This window comes from Halichoeres trimaculatus, unplaced genomic scaffold (assembly GCF_033239565.1).
Source record: "Halichoeres trimaculatus isolate MK-OKI-2021-1 unplaced genomic scaffold, fHalTri1.1 fHalTri1_scaffold_10, whole genome shotgun sequence".
Taxonomy (NCBI): domain Eukaryota; kingdom Metazoa; phylum Chordata; class Actinopteri; order Labriformes; family Labridae; genus Halichoeres; species Halichoeres trimaculatus.
This window is the reverse complement of record NW_027437187.1, coordinates 32916880-32935078: the sequence shown is the minus strand read 5'-3', so window position 1 is coordinate 32935078 and position 18199 is coordinate 32916880. Positions and strand designations below refer to the sequence as shown.

The window sequence follows — 18199 nt, the reverse complement described above, 5'->3', positions numbered from 1 at the left end:
CACTAACCCTGTTTCTAGCTCTATCCACTGTCCTGTCTTCTCGTAAAAAGTCATAAATAGCCTGAAAATAGCCTGAAATATATAAAATGCAGTTAAAAATCACAATCTGAATTTCTTAATTGCCACTGAAAAAGCAAGAATGCAACTTTTCTTCTTTTGTCCCAAGGAGGCGAGATTGAAACAAGACTCCTAACTGAAAGCAGCGTATGTGAATCTGTGGTTAGAGCTGTTAAAGGTGTGAGAAGTTTGGACTTTAGTGACTGTAAGATTTTATTGTCATTGTCCACCCTGACCAAACCATGTCCTCTTGATCTGAATGTCCGTCCTCTCCATCAGAGTCCTGCCCCCCTGAGAACAGGGCCGCTTTGTGTTTGTTGTGGAATTTGGAGCGTCCACTTCAGCGATCTTCTCTCGTGTGTCTCCTCACATTATCTCTGCTCAGTCAACCTCACAATGTGTTTATTTTCTCTCCAAACATGTTGATTCTCTGCTCTGCCTCTCTAGGACTAATTGCTCCATGAGGATCAGGGGCCATGGCTCTGATGGAGCGCCGTCTCCTGGCTCTGGCTGTATGGGTTTGCGTGGGAGTCCAGCTCCACGTTGGGGGTGACCAGATGAAGCCGGCACGGACGCCTCTGATCCCTCACCGGCCTTTTGTTGTCGTGTGGAATGCTCCCACTGAGTCCTGCCGCCTTCGGTTCAAAGTGGACTTGGACCTTAGTGTTTTTGACATTGTGGCAAATCTTAACGAGACCCTGAGTGGACCAAACGTCACGATATTCTACCACAGCCACTTAGGACACTACCCCTACTACTCCAACTCAGGGGATCCCATCAACGGTGGACTCCCACAGAACCAGAGCCTCTCAAAACACCTGAGCAAGGCCCGTGCAGACATTGACAAGCTAATCCCCCATAAGGACTTCAGAGGCCTGGGTGTTATTGACTGGGAGAACTGGAGGCCTCAGTGGGTCCGGAACTGGGGTTCTAAAGACATCTACCGCAACAAGTCCAAGGAACAGATCCGGAAACTTCACCCCAACTGGCCAGAGAGTAAGGTGGAGAACGAGGCGAAGGAAAGTTTTGAGAGAGCGGGGCTTTCTTTTATGAATCTGACTTTGGCGTTGGCTGAAGGTCGCAGACCTGACGGACTGTGGGGGTTTTACCTTTTCCCAGACTGCTATAACTACGGATACAAGCAGCACCCACAGAGGTACACTGGCGAATGCCCCAACATCGAGCACGTGCGAAATGACCACCTGATGTGGCTGTGGAAGGAGAGCACGGCTCTGTACCCGTCGATCTACCTGGACTACGAGCTCAAGTCCTCAGCAAACACGGTCAGGTTTGTCCACTATCGAGTCAAAGAAGCCATGAGGATCGCGTCCATCGCTCGTACCGACTACACCTTACCTGTGTTTGTCTACTCCAGACCTTTCTACGCCTACACCTTTGTGGTTCTGTCAGAGGTAAGGTTTGGTTTTTGGACACTTAACACCACCTAACATATTTAGCCTCCACAGCTGATGGAGATGTCAGAAGTAATTCTTGAGTTGATTTTGAATGGTGTGTTATTCTGGTTCAGAGTGACCTGATCCACACCATCGGGGAGAGTGCAGCGTTGGGAGCTTCAGGTGTTGTGCTCTGGGGATCATCTGAGTACGCACGAACACAGGTAAGGGTACAGAGAGGAAATCACAGTTTAATAGACCGGGGCCCTGTTCTACGAAGCAGGATTACTGCCTAGCGAGGTAGCTTTGAGGATAGGTTCCGGATTCCCTGTTCTACAACACGGGATCACTCCTCAGCGAGACAAGTCTCCATGGCAACACACGCTGAACGGCTAACCTGCTCCGGGGCAGGTTAGGTTTCAGATTGAAAAAAAAAAAAAAAAAAAAAAAGGTTTCAGATTGAATTTGCGGACTATAAAAACCCGGCCCACTGGCCAATGAGCCCTCACGAAAAAATGGCTTGTCCAGAGGATCCCGTGGACATCGGAGCCCGACCCACTTTTTCAGATGATCACCTCAATAAAAGTTACCGGTTTTTCAGGGAGGGGTTGGTAGTACAGTCTATGGTAGTACATGACACTTTCTACAGGTAGTTAATGGGAATGAAGAACTCTCATTGCCGTAATAAGATCTTCAATGCCAACACTTCTGTTCCATGACAATATTTTATTGCCCATATTAAAATTGTGACAGGAATTCATGTAGGGCTCATGTGGGCTACATATCACACACAAAAAAATGTAAACACGATAGGAATGAACAAATGAATAAATTCATCTAAGAAATAATTCAGGTATGGTGCATGTTACAGTAAAAGTGCATGGTGAACAGTGCTATTTCAGAATGATAATGGCACAACAGATTTTTTTTTTGCACTACACTTACGCATTAAGACTGTCAGCAATTTTCTGCCAGCACTCCTTCCGTGCTTTAGCAGCGGCGATGGTGTTGCTTTTAACATTAATTACATGTTTCACCTCATCATACTTCGTCATGATCACCTCCTGCTCCTCCTGTGTGAAGTATGCGGTCCTTCTCTCTCCGGCCTGCTCTGACGCTCCAGACTGCTCCATGTTCGTGATTGGTCAGATGCAGCGGGCTCCGCCTATATGCATGCACGCGCTCATTGCCTGGCTGGATCCACTTATAAGGTTGATAACCTGCGTCGTAAAACTCTGTAGCGAGACCGCCGGCTACCACGCTCAGTTAAGCGAGGTAGCTCCAAGGCTATCTCGCTAGGCTGAACTTGCTTCGTAGAACAGGGCCCTGATGCACAAGCGAGCACGACATGTTTACGGTTAAAAATCCAGTGGCATGCAAACTTCTGGTCACCGTAGAGTGCTGTGCTACCAAATGATAATATTAAATGTTTGTCATCAAATAATCACACATGGTGCATTATTGTCGTTGCTTTATGGTTAATATTAACAGGTATGTTTATATTTTCAATTGTGTCCTGATTTTTTACGCGCTAAAGGAGATTACGTGTGATTGTACAAAGGTGTCCTTTTTATCAAGACGGGATTACAGGTCTCTAAGCCATCTCCACTCCACTGCAGTGTGCTGTAGGAGAGATTTATCACATTGAATGGACTGAAAATGAATCTCTTGTGAGGAAGTTAAGTACATTTGTTTGTGTGTTCAGTGATGAAAGTTGATGTTTTGCTGAAAAAATTTAGTTTTATCAATGTGTGCTAACCGATAGCGTATCAATGGAATTCCAGGTGTATGTTAGCATCAAGCTTGTACCAAGTGCTCTATATTGTTTTTGGTAGACTAAAAGCTATATAACATGCTAAATGGATTAAAAATGACTCTCTTGTGCAAGACTGTTACACTTGTTTGTGCATTCAGGGATGAAAGTTGCTACTTTACTTGAAAAACAAAGTTTAAGTGATGTATGCTACCCGCTAGCATATATCTTGTAATGCCGCGGCCACACCAAACGCGAACACGCGAATTTACTCGTGCGAATGGCCTGTCACGTGCCGCGTGAACGCCCGAGTCTCGCCGCTGGACTTTTTTGACAAGCTGAGGCGCGAACACGCGAATGCGCGGTACTGCGCATGCGGAGTAGAGAGCTCGTTCATTTAAAGACCGAAAGTCCAAAAGAGCAGCTGAAAAACAATGAGCTGTGGTTTCTAAAGCATGACAGGAGAGTGTGTGAAAGCTTTGGAGATCACAATCAATGCCTGCTGCCTCTCCCTGGTAATCCACCAGCCCTGCATGGCTGTTCCCTGCGATCTCATCCCCGATCCCCCGAACCTCCGACCCCCCGTAGCCTACCCCCGACTACCCGAACCCCCGACCCATGTTCCCGGAGGTCTCCCTGGGGATAATGAAGGGATGGAGGAAAGAGAGGAGCACAGAGAACTTCCATCTTTTCCCTGGCTCTGCCCCTGCCCCGCACTTTTCTCCTCTCAATCAGGCTCAAAACTCCGCTGAGGAAAACACAGTCGGACTCAGTGATAGCCCGTGCAAGCAAATCCAGCTGGGAACGAATGTTTTCAGAACTTACCTTCAAAACCTGCCTCCTCAGAGACTTTCAACCAAGCCTGCTCCTTTTTTTCTGGTCTCTGTAGAGTACACACGTCGTATCGTATAACTCTGGATGATGACACACCGCACAGATTGTTTTCTCCTCCATCCTCCGGCGGAGTTGGAGCCGGAGCAGGCGGCAGTTGCCCCCCAACGTTGTCAAAACAATGACGTCGTGGGGGAATATTTTGAACTCGAGCGAATTCGCGTCTACCGCCCAAACGCGTGAACGCTCCAAACTCGCCGCGCCAAACGCGCGAATCGCGCCGCCAGAGGCGAATCAGCGGCTAAACGCGTCTTTGCATAGACTTTGTATGTAATCACGCCGCAAATTCGTGTTTGGTGTGGCCACACCATAAGAGTTCTGTATCAGGGGGCTCTCAGGGAGATCTCTTGTAGCCTCCTTTTCACCTTATGCTTTTATAAAATAACAAACATATAAAGTCAGAGGTAGATACACATGATTAAACTTACTTTAAAGTATGATTGACCTGAAGCTCTAAACTTTAAACAGGAAAGCAAGTCTTCTAGCTCAGGCTAGCTACTGTTAGCAAACTACCTGCAAAGCTCCAAACAAATAAAAACATTTCAAAGCCTTTATATGACTTGCTACATGGTGTTGTACTAGATACCTGAACGATTCTCTGTATATCATTAACAGAAACTTTAGGCAACTCCAGGAAACACCGTATTTATTTAATCTCTGCCATCATAACACCGTCTACTGTCACTTTCTACTGCTTCTTTCAGCCACCGCACGTCAATGCAGAAGCGATTTGTGCAGAGTCTCTACTGTAAAGTGGGAAAACCAGGTGTTTAATTTCCAAACCTGAAGAGAATTACTATGTTTTATGTTCTGTCTCCTCCAGAGGAACTGCCTGACAGTAAAGAAATACATCGATGGTCCTCTCGGACATTACGTCATCAACGTCACCTCTGCCGCCAAGCTGTGCAGCAAAGCCCTCTGCAAGAAGAACGGCAGGTGCGTCCGCAAGAGCCTGGACTCTGGAGCTTACCTGCACCTGAACCCGCGCTTCTTCCACATCCACCACAACCCGGCACCCAGAGGTCCCCGCTTCCACGTCAGAGGTCACCTCAACAACCACGACATCCTGGACATGAAGCACAAGTTCACCTGCCAGTGCTACCAAGGCTGGACAGGTGTGTACTGTGAGATGCCTCAAACTCCATCACGTCCTCCTCCTCCTCCTCCCCCTCCTCCACCGTCCGAGCCTGTCGTCCCCCTGCCTCACCCCAGAGAGCACAGCCTGCTGGGAGACATCCTGCTGCTCCTGTCGCTCCATTTCTCCTGTCTGTGTGTGATCATGTTCCTGGGACTCTGTCTGATCATCAAGTGTTTGATACTGTAGAAACGGAGACGATAACAGAGAGAATAATAAAGATCTTTACAACAAGCAACTCATTTTTTTTAAACGGGTGCAGTTCTTCTGATGTCCACTAGGTGCTGCTTCCAGAAAACTGTATAGACCTATAATTGCAAACAGTTACTGCTGCATGAGCATTTTGGCAATGGAAACACTCCAGTACAATAATTTTCAACTGGAAAACCTCATCAAACTAAGAGTGTGAGGATATAAAGATAAAATCTTGTGTCAACGAACCAGTGAACTTGAAATCTGTTTCTGTCCATGTTGAGCTCTAAGTGTCATATTTGGTCTTAACCTCAGCTCCAAATGTTTTTTTCATCAACTACACAAATTAAAAATTCACATTTTAAAGCTCAGAGCCACAGATGTTGCTGGTGTTTCAGTGTAAAGTGTGACCCTGTTAATTGGTGACTGTTAGCCAACAATCACTGTTACGTTTGGGTGAAGGTCTCCAGTTAGCTCGGTCACTCTTTACTTTGGAACACCAGTTACTCTAAAACAGTCGTCTCGAGTCCACGTTGGAGACAGCACTCTGACATTTGTTATGGGTTAGATTAAGTTTAACAAACCCCAGTAAGCTAACCCTAAAAGGTACAGTGTGGGAAAAAGGACAGACCAATCAGGGACTGGTTTCATAAACGGGAAATACATAGCAAAGATAAGCTCACCTGGAAATAGAAATATGACAAAGAGAAACACTAGAAGACTTTCTTATGTCTTCTATCATCCCTAACAAGTTTGGCCACAGAACAACCAGATATTTTATGCTGCTTACAGTTTTAAATCAGAGTTTGAAGAATGATAACTGGTCTGATAAATGGAGCTAATGCTGCTTGTGTTGCTAAATTGCATGCACATCTTTAGGTTATAAAATAGCATGCAAAAATACTTAAAAAGGTTATTTTTTTCACTTCAAACATTACTGTATGGTCAAGTTTTAGCAGCTGTGTTTATGACTTCAGATGTGCGTCTTAATCATGATTTGAACAATTTTTTTTCAACCTCTTAAACCCTAAGGTCTTCCAGTTGAGGGACTTTAAGGTCACTCTGCTACAAAAGGCATAAAACAAAGCACTTATCATGTATGTATAAAGTCATATTCTACATTAGATTAGAAAGGAGGAACTCAGTGACGCCATCAATTTAAACTTCAACCAAACTTTGAACAAATTTCTAGAACGTTCCCTTTTATTATGACACTAGAATGAATCAAATAGACATTATAAATGCATTGATGTACTCTTTTTAGTTTGGGTATGCCATTTTTTTTTAGCAAAGACCCCAAAAAAGCACAAGCAGAAATGACTAGTTCTTTTGCAAGAAAGCTCTAAAATCATTGCACTTTGAACGATGCAACCAGAACGTGCGCTGAGCATGTACACAGAAGGACAGTGATCAGCTGATGTACTTCTTACAGGGTTAAATACCAATGTGAACGGTTTCCTAGTGGATTTATGGTCTTTAAGACTTACTTCAGAATCAGTATCAAGTATTTTTGCCAAGTACATTTGCACATAGATTTGTCTTGGTGTGTTGGTGCTAACAATTAACAAAAAATAATGAAAATTCAGATACAATATAGAAAAAGTTAAGATGTAAAATATACAAATATGAAAAAATTAAAAAAAAATTAAAAAAATAAATGTAATTAAATAAATAAAAATAAAATAATAGTATTAAAAAAATAAAGGAATATATAAAAAATAATAAAATATAATAAAATAAAATAAAATAGTATTATTAAAAAATAAAGAAAAACATCACAGAAAAATGAAATAATAATAATAATAATAATAATAATAATAATTATTATTATTATTATTATTATTATTATTATTATTATTATTATTATTATTATTATTATTATTAAAAGACAAAACAAATGATACAAGGTGCAGCTGGAGCTGTGCAATTATTTATTTTTTTGGCAATTTTTGGGTCCTAAAGCAAAATGTCCAAGTTACAAACACGAGTTCAATTCTAAAGTTCCTGTTGGGAACAAAAACGTAGAGAAAACAAAGAAACGAGGAGACGATCTTTAGCCATGAGTCGGAGGAAAATGTTAAAATGTTAAAATGAAAAATAAAAAGATAAAAAACTGTCAATAAATCAACAAAAAAAGTTTGTTTTACAGTCACACTCATTTGGCTAATTCAGCATAACGACCGTTATGACGCTGACCTCACAGACAGCACTTCATCAGCCCGCTGACAGCCTGGATGTGAGTCAGAGCGAGCTGCGGCCAGCTGGGCAGGCGGGTCACATGACCCGACAGTTTAACAATAGTCTCAGGGGGGAGAGGGAGGAATAAACAGCGTTTGGAGGGAGGAGAAGCTTCTGTTGCAACGTTAGCTTTATGATTCATGTGTGTTTAAAGTGTCACAACAGAGTAAACTGGGGGTAAACAGAGGGTTAGCTTTGTAGCTAATCTGCTGCTAAGGGGAAAACTTACAACTACGACAGATTCAGTGATGCATCCTCTGAGGAAAACTAAAATGATTTCACATCCTTTCAAAGTTTCCCTGAAGCCGAGTCGTCTGAAACATTCTGACAGCTCTGCTCTGTTTCTGTTATTATCGGATTTAAATGATTGACAGCCGAGGAAATAAACAGCGCCTGCTCTCAGTTTCATGTCAGGGTGTTTTTTTCTTCCCTCAGCCTCTGAGCACAAACAGAGGAAAGAAGTGTTGTCAATGAAAGGTACATCAGAGGGAGGACGGTGTGACTTTCCTTTGTTTTCTCAAGCTGTTTCTTTACTTTCTCAAACACTCGACCGTCTTTCTTCATATATAAGACAAACTTCTGAGGTGCATAATTCAATTTCTTGAATACACAGAAACTAAACACCTGTAATTTCACTAACCACAGACTCCATTTAGCTCCTGTACTCTGACTAATAACCATAATCAGCTTTAACCTGGTGTCAGCGCTTGCTCTGCATGTTGGGATCATGTGCAGACTCAACGTGAATTTAGAGCTTTATCTTCAAAGGAGAGAAACAGAGAAAACATCAATGTATCAAAAAACTACATTTGGGCTTTGGCTTGGCTGACTCCAACTTCCACAATCTTGTCTCCATCAGCTCTTTGTGGAGAACAGGGGGTGGAGGGAAAGAAACTAAATATTTTGACCTTCGTACACAAACAATTATCGAGGTATAAACTCTGACGTGTGATGATCTCCACAGATAAGACAGCTGCACCTCCAAACCTGCAGCAGATGAGGAAAAACTGAAGAGTATGTTTGGATGATCCTAGTACAAACACATACTCTGCTCATTTCTACATGAACATTTGTAGAGAAGGAGGAAAAGCTCCAGGAGAATCTCTCTGAGGTGTTTAAAGAACTGTAAAAGGGGAAACAGTGAGTAGAAGTCGTCTCTTCCAAAGAGTTTGGCGTCAGACTGTTGATTCTCAATCCAGACGACCTCTCAGATCCTGATCCCACATCAACACAACATCCCTCTGCAGCTCCCCGAGGGCCATAAAATGCAGAGTAAGGTCGGTGGGCGAGGATGGCATCAGAAACAATAATATGAGCACAGGGGAAAACTGGCAGGGTCTCCATTATTAAACACACACAGTGTGTGAAGTTCACTGACATGAAAGAAACCACAGGGCTCGAGGAGAGAGGTCAACAGGCCAGACTCTGCACATTAACACGTGTTCTGATGTGCTGACACACAGCTGCGCTTTTGGAGGTCAAAGGTCAGCACCGCAGAGGAAGGGATGGGACGGGAAAGCTATGTCTTTTTCCTCCTGATGAGCTGAAGACAGATCGATCCATTTGTATAACTCATTTTCAGCTTTTTACTTTTTAGTTTGAGGGATGAAAGTAGAAAGACAGGGTGTTTGTGGACACTCATGATTAATTTTTGTACAATAAAGGTTAAAAAGTCTCACTTCTCTTTTCTTTGTACATGTTCAGATTATTTCTCGCTGACTGACGGCTGACCCCTGCTTTAAAGTCTTATCTCTGCAGTGATTGCTCATGAAATCAAAGGCGTCACTTTGAAGGAGACATGATGGAAAGGGTGTATCTGTTTAAATATCTGCCTGATGACCTGCACACCTTCATCCTCAGGAAAGAAATGTCAAACAGTCTGTATGGAGCCTAGAGGGGGGCAGGTGATGCTTATATAGATAAATTTCCAGATGTTTTTACTGATTAAAGATTATTTTTAAGGATTCTCTGCAACGATGTAAACTACACGACCAGTCCTGAAGGAGAGCTGATGGTTTGAGAGCGTCTGATGGAGGAAAGATGACCTTCATCTGCACCAACCACAGGAATCAGTTTCCAGTTTCCGTCCTTTCAGGCCTAAATTAAATTTCTGTCGACCACCAGTCTGCAGGAGGAGGCGTCACTGTCTCATTTTCCCTCGGCAGTCTCCGTTTTATTCAGCGTGTATCGAACAGAGACGACCCTCAACCATCAGCTCCTCCTCGGGCAGCTCGATGCGTCATTAGAGCTGCAGGAGGATCCACACAGTCTGAGCGCAGACATTTCCATAACACTCTCCATATGTTGGTGAGGAGGACTCGGACCACCTCAGCCAGGGACGCTGAGGTTTCTGAGCAGGGGTGGAGGAGGAGGAGGAGGTGAGGGGGGCTGCAGCAGCCTTTCATCCACAGAAGAGGAGGTGGTGGAAACGAATGTGGAGTCAGGATCACAATGCTGGAGCCAGAGGAATCCAAATACACCCCCCCAACACCATCACCGCCAACCAGCCCTCCACCCACTGTGGGAATGTGGTTTCCTGAATACACACACACTCATATACACACACACACACTCAGGGGGGAAGAGGTGTTATGAAATCAGACTGTAGGTGTGTTTTCCTGTGAGTCTGCATTTATGTGAACATTGTATGAGGACAAAGAGTGTGTGAGGTTCAGTGTGTGTGCTTTTGTTCTTTAGACCACAGAGATCTTGGAAAAGTGCAAACATGTTGAAATAACAGTCATGGAAAGTAAAGACTTCACATGTACAAGCAGTCAGAGTTAAGAGGGATAAAAAACGTGAACAAACAACAAAATCCTGCTGAGAGGATGTCAGACTTAAAGCAGGGTGTTGACCTCTTGGTTTGTGTCCAAACCTTTGCTATATTTGTGCTTAATAATTCTGTTAACACATTATATTTATGCAAACAGAAATTATATTTTGATGTGTTTTTCTTAATGCACTATGGGCAAGGCAAGGCAAGTTTATTTATATAGCACATTTTTGAATTATTATCATCTATTAAAAGAAAACAATTAACATTCAATTAAAAAAGAGATTAAAAATAATAAGACAGACTAAAACAAAATAAGTTTAAAAAAAAAGTTAAAACAGATTTTAAGGCAAATTTAAGATACGAATCGCAAGAGTTGCAAAATTGAAAAGAAAAGTAATTAAAATAAATTGTTTAAATGCCCTTATAAAAGGCAGCTGTAAACATGTAAAATGATAGTTTGTATTTTCCACAAAAAAAAAGCATAGAAATCCCCCAGTGGACTGTTTGATGTCGAGTCTGGACCCTTTTGCATTCTATTAGTCAAAAAATAAGAACTGTAAAGGGTTTGGTTTGAAAGACTTACAGTTAACGACATAAGAAAGAGCGTCATAATAAAACCACACAACTGTTCATTTCTTGATTATGTCTTATGGCCAATTTCCACCAGATCTTGTAGGTCTGAATTTTATTATTAACTCAGCGATTAAGAAGTTACTACCTTCAAGACTTTAACCAATTAGAGGCGCAGCTCAGCTAACGACCAGGAGGGGCACCCTATCACTGCTACGGGTTGTTTACACAACAACAGTTTTAGGATGAGAAAGTATTGTCTTCAGAAATGGTGTTAAGGCCAACCTGAAACACAAACTAAAGCCCTGTTTCCACCAAGTAGTTCGGTTCGGTTTGGCACAGTTTGGTACAGTTGAGCCTGATCCCGTTTGTGTTTCCACAGCAAACTGTGCCCTCTCGTGGTGGGCGGCATGTAAGCTGGATGCCAAAAGCCGCAGCTGTTGAATAGTAGCGTGATGCCGTAGCAGCATGACACAGTTTTCCCCGCTAATAAATCCAACGAAGAAGAAAAACACTACACATTAAACAAAGAGCATAGATGAAGACATGTAGCATTTCGTCCTCTCTGTGATTGGCATGTAGCTCTTTGATACAAAGAACAATCAAGCTTTGTTTCAGAGAAGTCTGTGTGCCGCCAGGAGAAATGCAGCCGCTGTCACACGGTAAGTGACGATTCTTTTGACCAATTAACGGTCTGCAGTGTTGTAGCTCCACCTTCTGAGAGCGGATCAGTTCAGTCTGGCCCCCATACGAAAGGGTGACAAAAAGAGGGACGGCTCGTCTCGGTTATTTGGGGATCTGTCCCGGGATAAGTCAGTGGAAATGCCACAAACATAGGAAGCGTACAGAGACAAGCTGAACCGGTCTGCTAGGTGGAGACGTGGTTTTCTCCAGCGTATTCAGTGGAAATGCTGGCATCACACTCGGCTTCACACAAGCGAACATAACAGTACGATAGTACTGTTGTTTCAATCGTTGGGGACTACCGTGCTGTGCTTGTGCTGCTCAATCTGCTGAATCTGCTGACTGTCTTTCCACAAAATGAGCTTTTGTTGCTCCACTTCTGCTCTTAGCATTCCCCAATACACCAGATGATCGGCTCAACTCTACTTCAGTGGAGATCTACCAAAATCTGCTTCTAGACAGGACAGTTATAGCACCACCCACAGGCCTGGCATGCTTACTACAGCATTTTTAGCCCCTCATCGTTTCTATGTAAACGCATATTTTTTTTTACAGTGTTTTAGCGTTTTGAGACTAATTGTTGTTGTGTAAACAGGGCCTTAGTGAGGAAGCTCAAAGCTCGCTTCTTGGGTCAGCAATTCCAATATGGCCCCTGCCAATGATAGGCTTGAAGGGTGACATCATATATTATTCAGTTCCATATGTTATACAGTTTATGGTTAAGACCCCAGGTAAAACTCAGAGATGCTCCTGTTATGACTAACTAGGCTAACAGCTTTGGAGCTGAAAGATTTCTACTCCTGTCAGTGTGTTGAAGTTTTACTGGCTCTGTTGGGTTTCTTTCCTGTCTCAGCGCTGGCAATCCAGAGTCCATTACAGCAGATTAACAAGACGCCAAAATCAGGCACCAACACAACATTAAACTTCTGGTTAGAGTAAAACACTGTGTTGATGTTGGATGATATTTGGTTCAACACTAACAAACACTTTGAGCAGAGCTGGGCCAGGAGTCAGCAGGTCAGAGGGTTTCAGAGGCAAGGCGTCTTTCCACTGACTGTCTGTTTAATTTATTGGCGTGACAAAATGTGATGTTCCTAAGCTTCTTCAAGAGAGGCCTTTTTCTCTCTTTTTTTTCCTTTTTGACTTTTTTGACTGAAGTGGCATCAGCCATTCATCACATCGACTGTTAACGTCACGTGAAAATCAGAAGCTCCCCTTCCATGTACACTGTTTTGTTGTCTCAAATGAAACCTTTTCACAGACCCTCTCCTCATTAGCGGATTTAACGGCTCAGAGACTTTTGTAGTTCCTGAACTCTTCAGCTGCTGCAGCTCTCTCTGGATGGAGAACAGCTCTCTGTTATTCTGGGAAACATGAGCTCCAGGCTAAAGTTTCCAGAGACGGAAAATTGAGCTGTTGCTACTAAATCAAAAAAACACATCAAACACAGAAGACTCCACCAAACAATGTTCATCAGATTTCTATCCACCCTTAACTAACGTCTCTTCCTCGAGCTGAGAGGAGCAGAGTGTAATTACAACCCACAGCTCGCCACAGCTGATATAAACTTCCATTTGCTGCACTTGTAGTTTCGGGTTGCAGTAAAACTGGATCTAAGAAGTTTTCACCTGCATCTCTTCCAGTGCTCTCAGTGTTTCTTGGGTGATATTTCTTTTTCCTTCTGGATTTTGTGGGATTTTCAGGTGAATCTTGGACCATGTATGAGTAAGTTTTGTTTTGTTTGCTTTTGGTTGCAACAGATTTCCTCATCCTAGGATTATTCCTGCCCATGAGCGCATGCTAGCCTCACAATTTGAAACTTACCCTGTGCTTACTATCAACATCCAACATTTTAACTTCATATTTGTTTAAAAGTGAGAAGAAAGGCTCATACCAACTGATTATTGCAAGACACAAAAACCAAGAGAACTAGTTTATTTTTCAGTGGGCATGTGCACAGCCTCTGTGTAACTTACTGTTAACAGTGCAACTGAGACTCACCAGACACAGATGAACAGCACTTCATATTTGATAAAAAATGGGAAGAAAGGCTCATACCAACTCTTTAAAATCCATAAATTGCAGGAAAAAATATGAAAACTAGTTTTTTATTCAGTGAGCATCAGCACAGTGTCTGTGTAACTTACTGTTAACAGTGAAACTGGGACTGACAAGAAACAGACAGCACTTTATATCTGATAAAAATAGGGAAAAACAGGCCTAAACCAACTCTTTAAAATCCATAAATTGCAGGAAGAAACATATAAACTAGTCTACTATTCAGTGAGCATCAGTACAGTATCTGTGTAACTTACTGTTAACAGTGAAACTGAGACTCACAAGAAACAGACAGTAATTCATATCTGATAAAAATAGGGGAAAATAGGTTTAAACTATCTCTTTAGTATCCATAAGTTGCAAGAAAAAAAGAAACTAGTTAATTAAGTTTGCTTTTGTACAGCCTCTGTGTAACTTGCTTTTGACAGTGAAACTGAGACCTACAGACACAGATAGACAGTACTTCTTGTTTGATTAAACATGAGAAGAAAGGCTGATATAAAGTCTTAAAAACTCATGATTTGCCATGAAAAAAAGTAGTATATTTCTACTTGTGTGTGTGTGTGTGTGTGTGTGTGTGTGTGTGTGTGCACAGCCTCTGTGTAACTTACTGTTGAAAGTGAAACTGAGACCTACCAGAAAGAGATGAAGGGCACTTCATACTTAATAAAATTCAGAAGAACTCTTGGATATCCATAACTTGCAGGACTGAAACATTGAAATCATTTATTATTAAGTTAATGTATACGTACAGCCTCTGTGTAACTTACTGTTAACTGTGAAACTGAGACTCACAAGAAACAGATGGACAGCACTTCATATCTAATTAAAAATGGGAAACAATGGTCCAAACCAACCCTCTAATATCTATAAAGTGCAAGAAAGAAACATGGGAAGTAGTTTATTTTTCTGTGTGGGTATGAACAGCTGTGTTACTTACTGTTAACAGTGAAACTGAGACTCACTAGAAACAGATAATTGGCAATTCCTTTTTTAATAAAAATGCAAAGAAAAGCCCATACCAAATATTTCATTCCATAAATTGCAAGAAAAAACATGGCAAGTAGTTTATTTTTCAGTTAGCCTCTGTAACTAACTGTTAACAGTGAAACTGAGACTGACCAGGAACAGATGAACGGAACAGCTCTGTTTTCTCAAAGAGGCTTACTTTGACTCCCATTTTGAGCTGTAAACTTTGCAGTGAGTTGTAACTGAATACAAAGAAAACAAACTGTTGGATGGCGGCTAACAAAATATTGCTAAAGACTTGAATCTTTGTTCTGGAAGAAAACTCTCTGTGATATTTGAGGCTTCCAGAAATAAACACGTCTGATCTAAGAGACAAAGTTTTCCTATAACAGTTTGCTCGTCCTCTGTGTGACATTCACATACAGTTAGAAAGATACAAACTGTGTTTTGTTTCTCTTCACAGACGGAAACAGCTTGTTACTTGGCTGACATATTTACTCAGTTTGAAAACACACATTTAAAAAAGGGGAAAATCCATGTGTATATTTAACAGAGGGACTCACAGGGGCCGGCTTCACCCTGACTTTTGTCTTCTGCTTGTAAATATGCGCGGTTAACCACAGGAATCTGAGCCCCGGCTGGGTTAAAGTGCCGGGTCCACATGTAATGTCACTGAATCTGCACAGCGACACTCTGAGAATACAGAAGGAGACGCTCGCGAAGAAGAAGATGCTGGTTAACTCCAGAGTGAGATGTGTGTTATCATGTGGCAGTTACGAGTCTCTGCTGACTTCCTGATCGCTCAGTTTCTCAGGACGCTCTGAGTTTATGTGGCCGCACTTATTAAACTTGTTCCCAGTTGGATGTTAAGTGAAATTAGAGAGAAAGTTTGGTCACAAAAGTGCACTTAGTGGTGAAACATGCTTTATCTTTTGTCCACTTTAGCATGGCTCCATGAAACTTTACTGCTTGTTTTCTCTGCTTCACTCTCACACCTCCGAGTCCAGATTTGTCACTCTGAATTTTGGAAATGCGAACTGAATGTTTCGTAAATCCTTTGGACTTATAAAGCTTTAAAGTTGCATCTTGGAAACTATTTTCTCATAATTCACACATAGAGCTGAAAGGGACTGTTTTATAATGGTCTCTTTCAGCACAAATGTGAGGTTTTTTTATATTCATTCATGCGAAAAGACATACATTGAGTGTGTCCTCAAAGCTTTAACGCAAGTTGAATTTATTTCCTCCCCTGTAAAACATGTGCAAACCAGATTTTTCAGTTTGAATCCAGCATTGTTTACATCCATGTTTACTAGCTGGATCTTGCAGCTTTCATATTTTATGTGATCTTATCGCCGCCTGTAAACAATGGTATAGTTGAGGGAAGGAATGTGTGTTGTGTCACCCACAGGCCGGGCGTCTTTGTGCCAGGGAATAAGAACAAACAAGAAAACCCACCCAGAAAAAGAAAGTATGTAACTTTATAAGTGCTCTGAAAAATCACATGGTGCCTATTAACCTTTTAAAATCGGGTTTTATTAATTCTGGTTGTTCAGCAGCCAGGCCCTTAAATAACACACATTTAGTAATGATACTTTTAAACTCCTATGCTATTCAGATGAACTGTTAATCAACTGAAGCTTATTTAGAGCAATAAAACTGTTAAAGAGGCAGCGTTCTGAGGACGTGACCTCATGAAAACCTTTGGTAGTTTCTATTTCTCTCCTTATTTTCTCTGTGAACAGGAAATAAAAGAGGAAGTGTCAAAAAGACTGTTGCATTAGTTTGATCACAAAGTAAATTCTGTAATTATCAGTAACTGTTAATCTAAAGAGGAAATAATTAGTCTGGGGAACTTGATAAATTGGAATAATGTTTATATTTCCTCTGTAAATGAGTTGTTCAAAAGTCAGACTTTAGCCAGAAATAAATAAGAATACTTATTTTGAGCTTTTAAGCTAGTGAAGATACAGAAGTACCAGAGGGCAAGTATATAAGCTTTAAAAAAAATCCACAATACCCCCTCTTTAATATTTTAAAGAGGGGGTATTGTGGATTTTTTTAAAGCTTATATACTTTCCCTCTGGTACTTCTGTAGTAGCTGTGTGTGATTTGAAGCACTCTGGTGTTTTAGAAACCCTTTTTTCCAGCATCTGGGTGAAACTTTGTTGTAGCTGCTGTCTCTTTAAGGCTCCCTGCTCCACAAAACCCCTTCCTTCTGATTGGCCAGGCTTCCAGAAGGCACCACACCTTGGTGATTGAGTCTTTCCGCCTCTAACATGTCATGAACTAGCTAGAAGGTCCTTGTGCATTAATTTCATAATTTCAGCAAGTCTTGTAAAGATTTCATCAAGGTTTTTGGCTATTTTTAGAACGGACCATTTTTGAGCAGTTTACAGACAGATCTGAGGATTTCTTAAACATATGGATGTTTATATGTATAAAATATCTGCACACATTCAGTATAAACATCTAACACTTTTGCTTTAAATCCATTTTAGAAATATGGGAAAGCAGAATACCCCCTCTTTAAAGCCCTGTTTCCACCAAGCAGTTCAGTCCTACAGTTGCTACAAGTTACTCAGCTGCAGGCGCTGCCATTAATTACTGGAATTTTTATTTTTTATTTTTTTTTGAATAATGTAGACTAATCCAGCCAACAAACCACAATTAATTGCTGCAACAATTTACTTCAACATTCAGTAATTAGTGCTGAAAAATCAATAAGAGCTGAGTCTGAGACCTTCTGACTCATTCTACCCCTGAGGACAAAGAGGAGAAAGCTCAGATTAAGGGCCTAAGTGTTTCCTGAACAGATGAGTCTTCAGACATCTCTTAAAGTAGGAAGGGACTGTGTGGATCGTACAGAGGAGAAGAGTCTGGCTAGAGATTTGGAGCCAAGCTGGGCTGGGAGCACCAGGCGTCTTTCGCAAGCAGAGCGTAGTGGGCGAGAAGGAGTGTAGACCTGGATGGGGGACCCCAGGTAGGCAGGAGCCTCTTTGTTTTGTAAGCCAGAAGAAGAGCTTTGATTCGAGCTGCCACTGGAAGCCAGTGAAGAACGTTTGTCTTGGCACGGCGCGCATTTTATGGCGTTTCCTCTGACTAATCCTGGGACAGATCCCCAAATAACTGAGACGAGCCGTCCCACTTTTTGGAACCCTTTCGTATGGGTGCCAGACTGAACCAATTGGCTCTCGGAAGGTGGAGCTACAACACTGCAGATCGTTGATTGGTCGAAAGAATCGTCATTTACCCCGACAGCGGTTGTATTTCTCCCAGCAGCACACAGTCTTCTTTGCAACAAATCTTGATTGTACCTTGCAACAAAGCGACACAGGCCAGTTGCAAAGAGGATGAATTTCTAGATGTCTTCCATCGTTGCTCTTTGTCTACTCTGTCACGTTTTTCTTCTTTGTTGGGTTTATTAGCAGGGTACACAGTGTGCGCCACTGTTTTTCAATGCAAGCTATCACACCAGAAGC

At 41.9% G+C, this 18199-nt stretch overlaps 1 protein-coding gene across 1 annotated transcript; it reads left to right on the top strand.

Moving 5' to 3' along the window:
- Nucleotides 1–533: 533 nt before the first annotated feature.
- On the top strand, nucleotides 534–5419 carry hyal6 (hyaluronoglucosaminidase 6). The gene is made up of 3 exons (XM_074678067.1): nucleotides 534–1469; nucleotides 1586–1675; nucleotides 4919–5419. Exons 1-3 carry the CDS (start codon nucleotides 534–536, stop codon nucleotides 5417–5419), a joined length of 1527 nt encoding a protein of 508 aa, XP_074534168.1.
- Nucleotides 5420–18199: the final 12780 nt, after the last annotated feature.

Excerpts from the sequence above, each read along its gene's own strand:
- hyal6 (XM_074678067.1), top strand. The coding sequence starts at position 534 with ATGGCTCTGATGGAGCGCCGTCTCCTGGCTCTGGCTGTATGGGTTTGC. Across the intron at positions 1,470-1,585 it reads CCTTTGTGGTTCTGTCAGAG|AGTGACCTGATCCACACCAT; the intron begins GTAAGGTTTGGT and ends ATTCTGGTTCAG. Across the intron at positions 1,676-4,918 it reads CTGAGTACGCACGAACACAG|AGGAACTGCCTGACAGTAAA; the intron begins GTAAGGGTACAG and ends TGTCTCCTCCAG.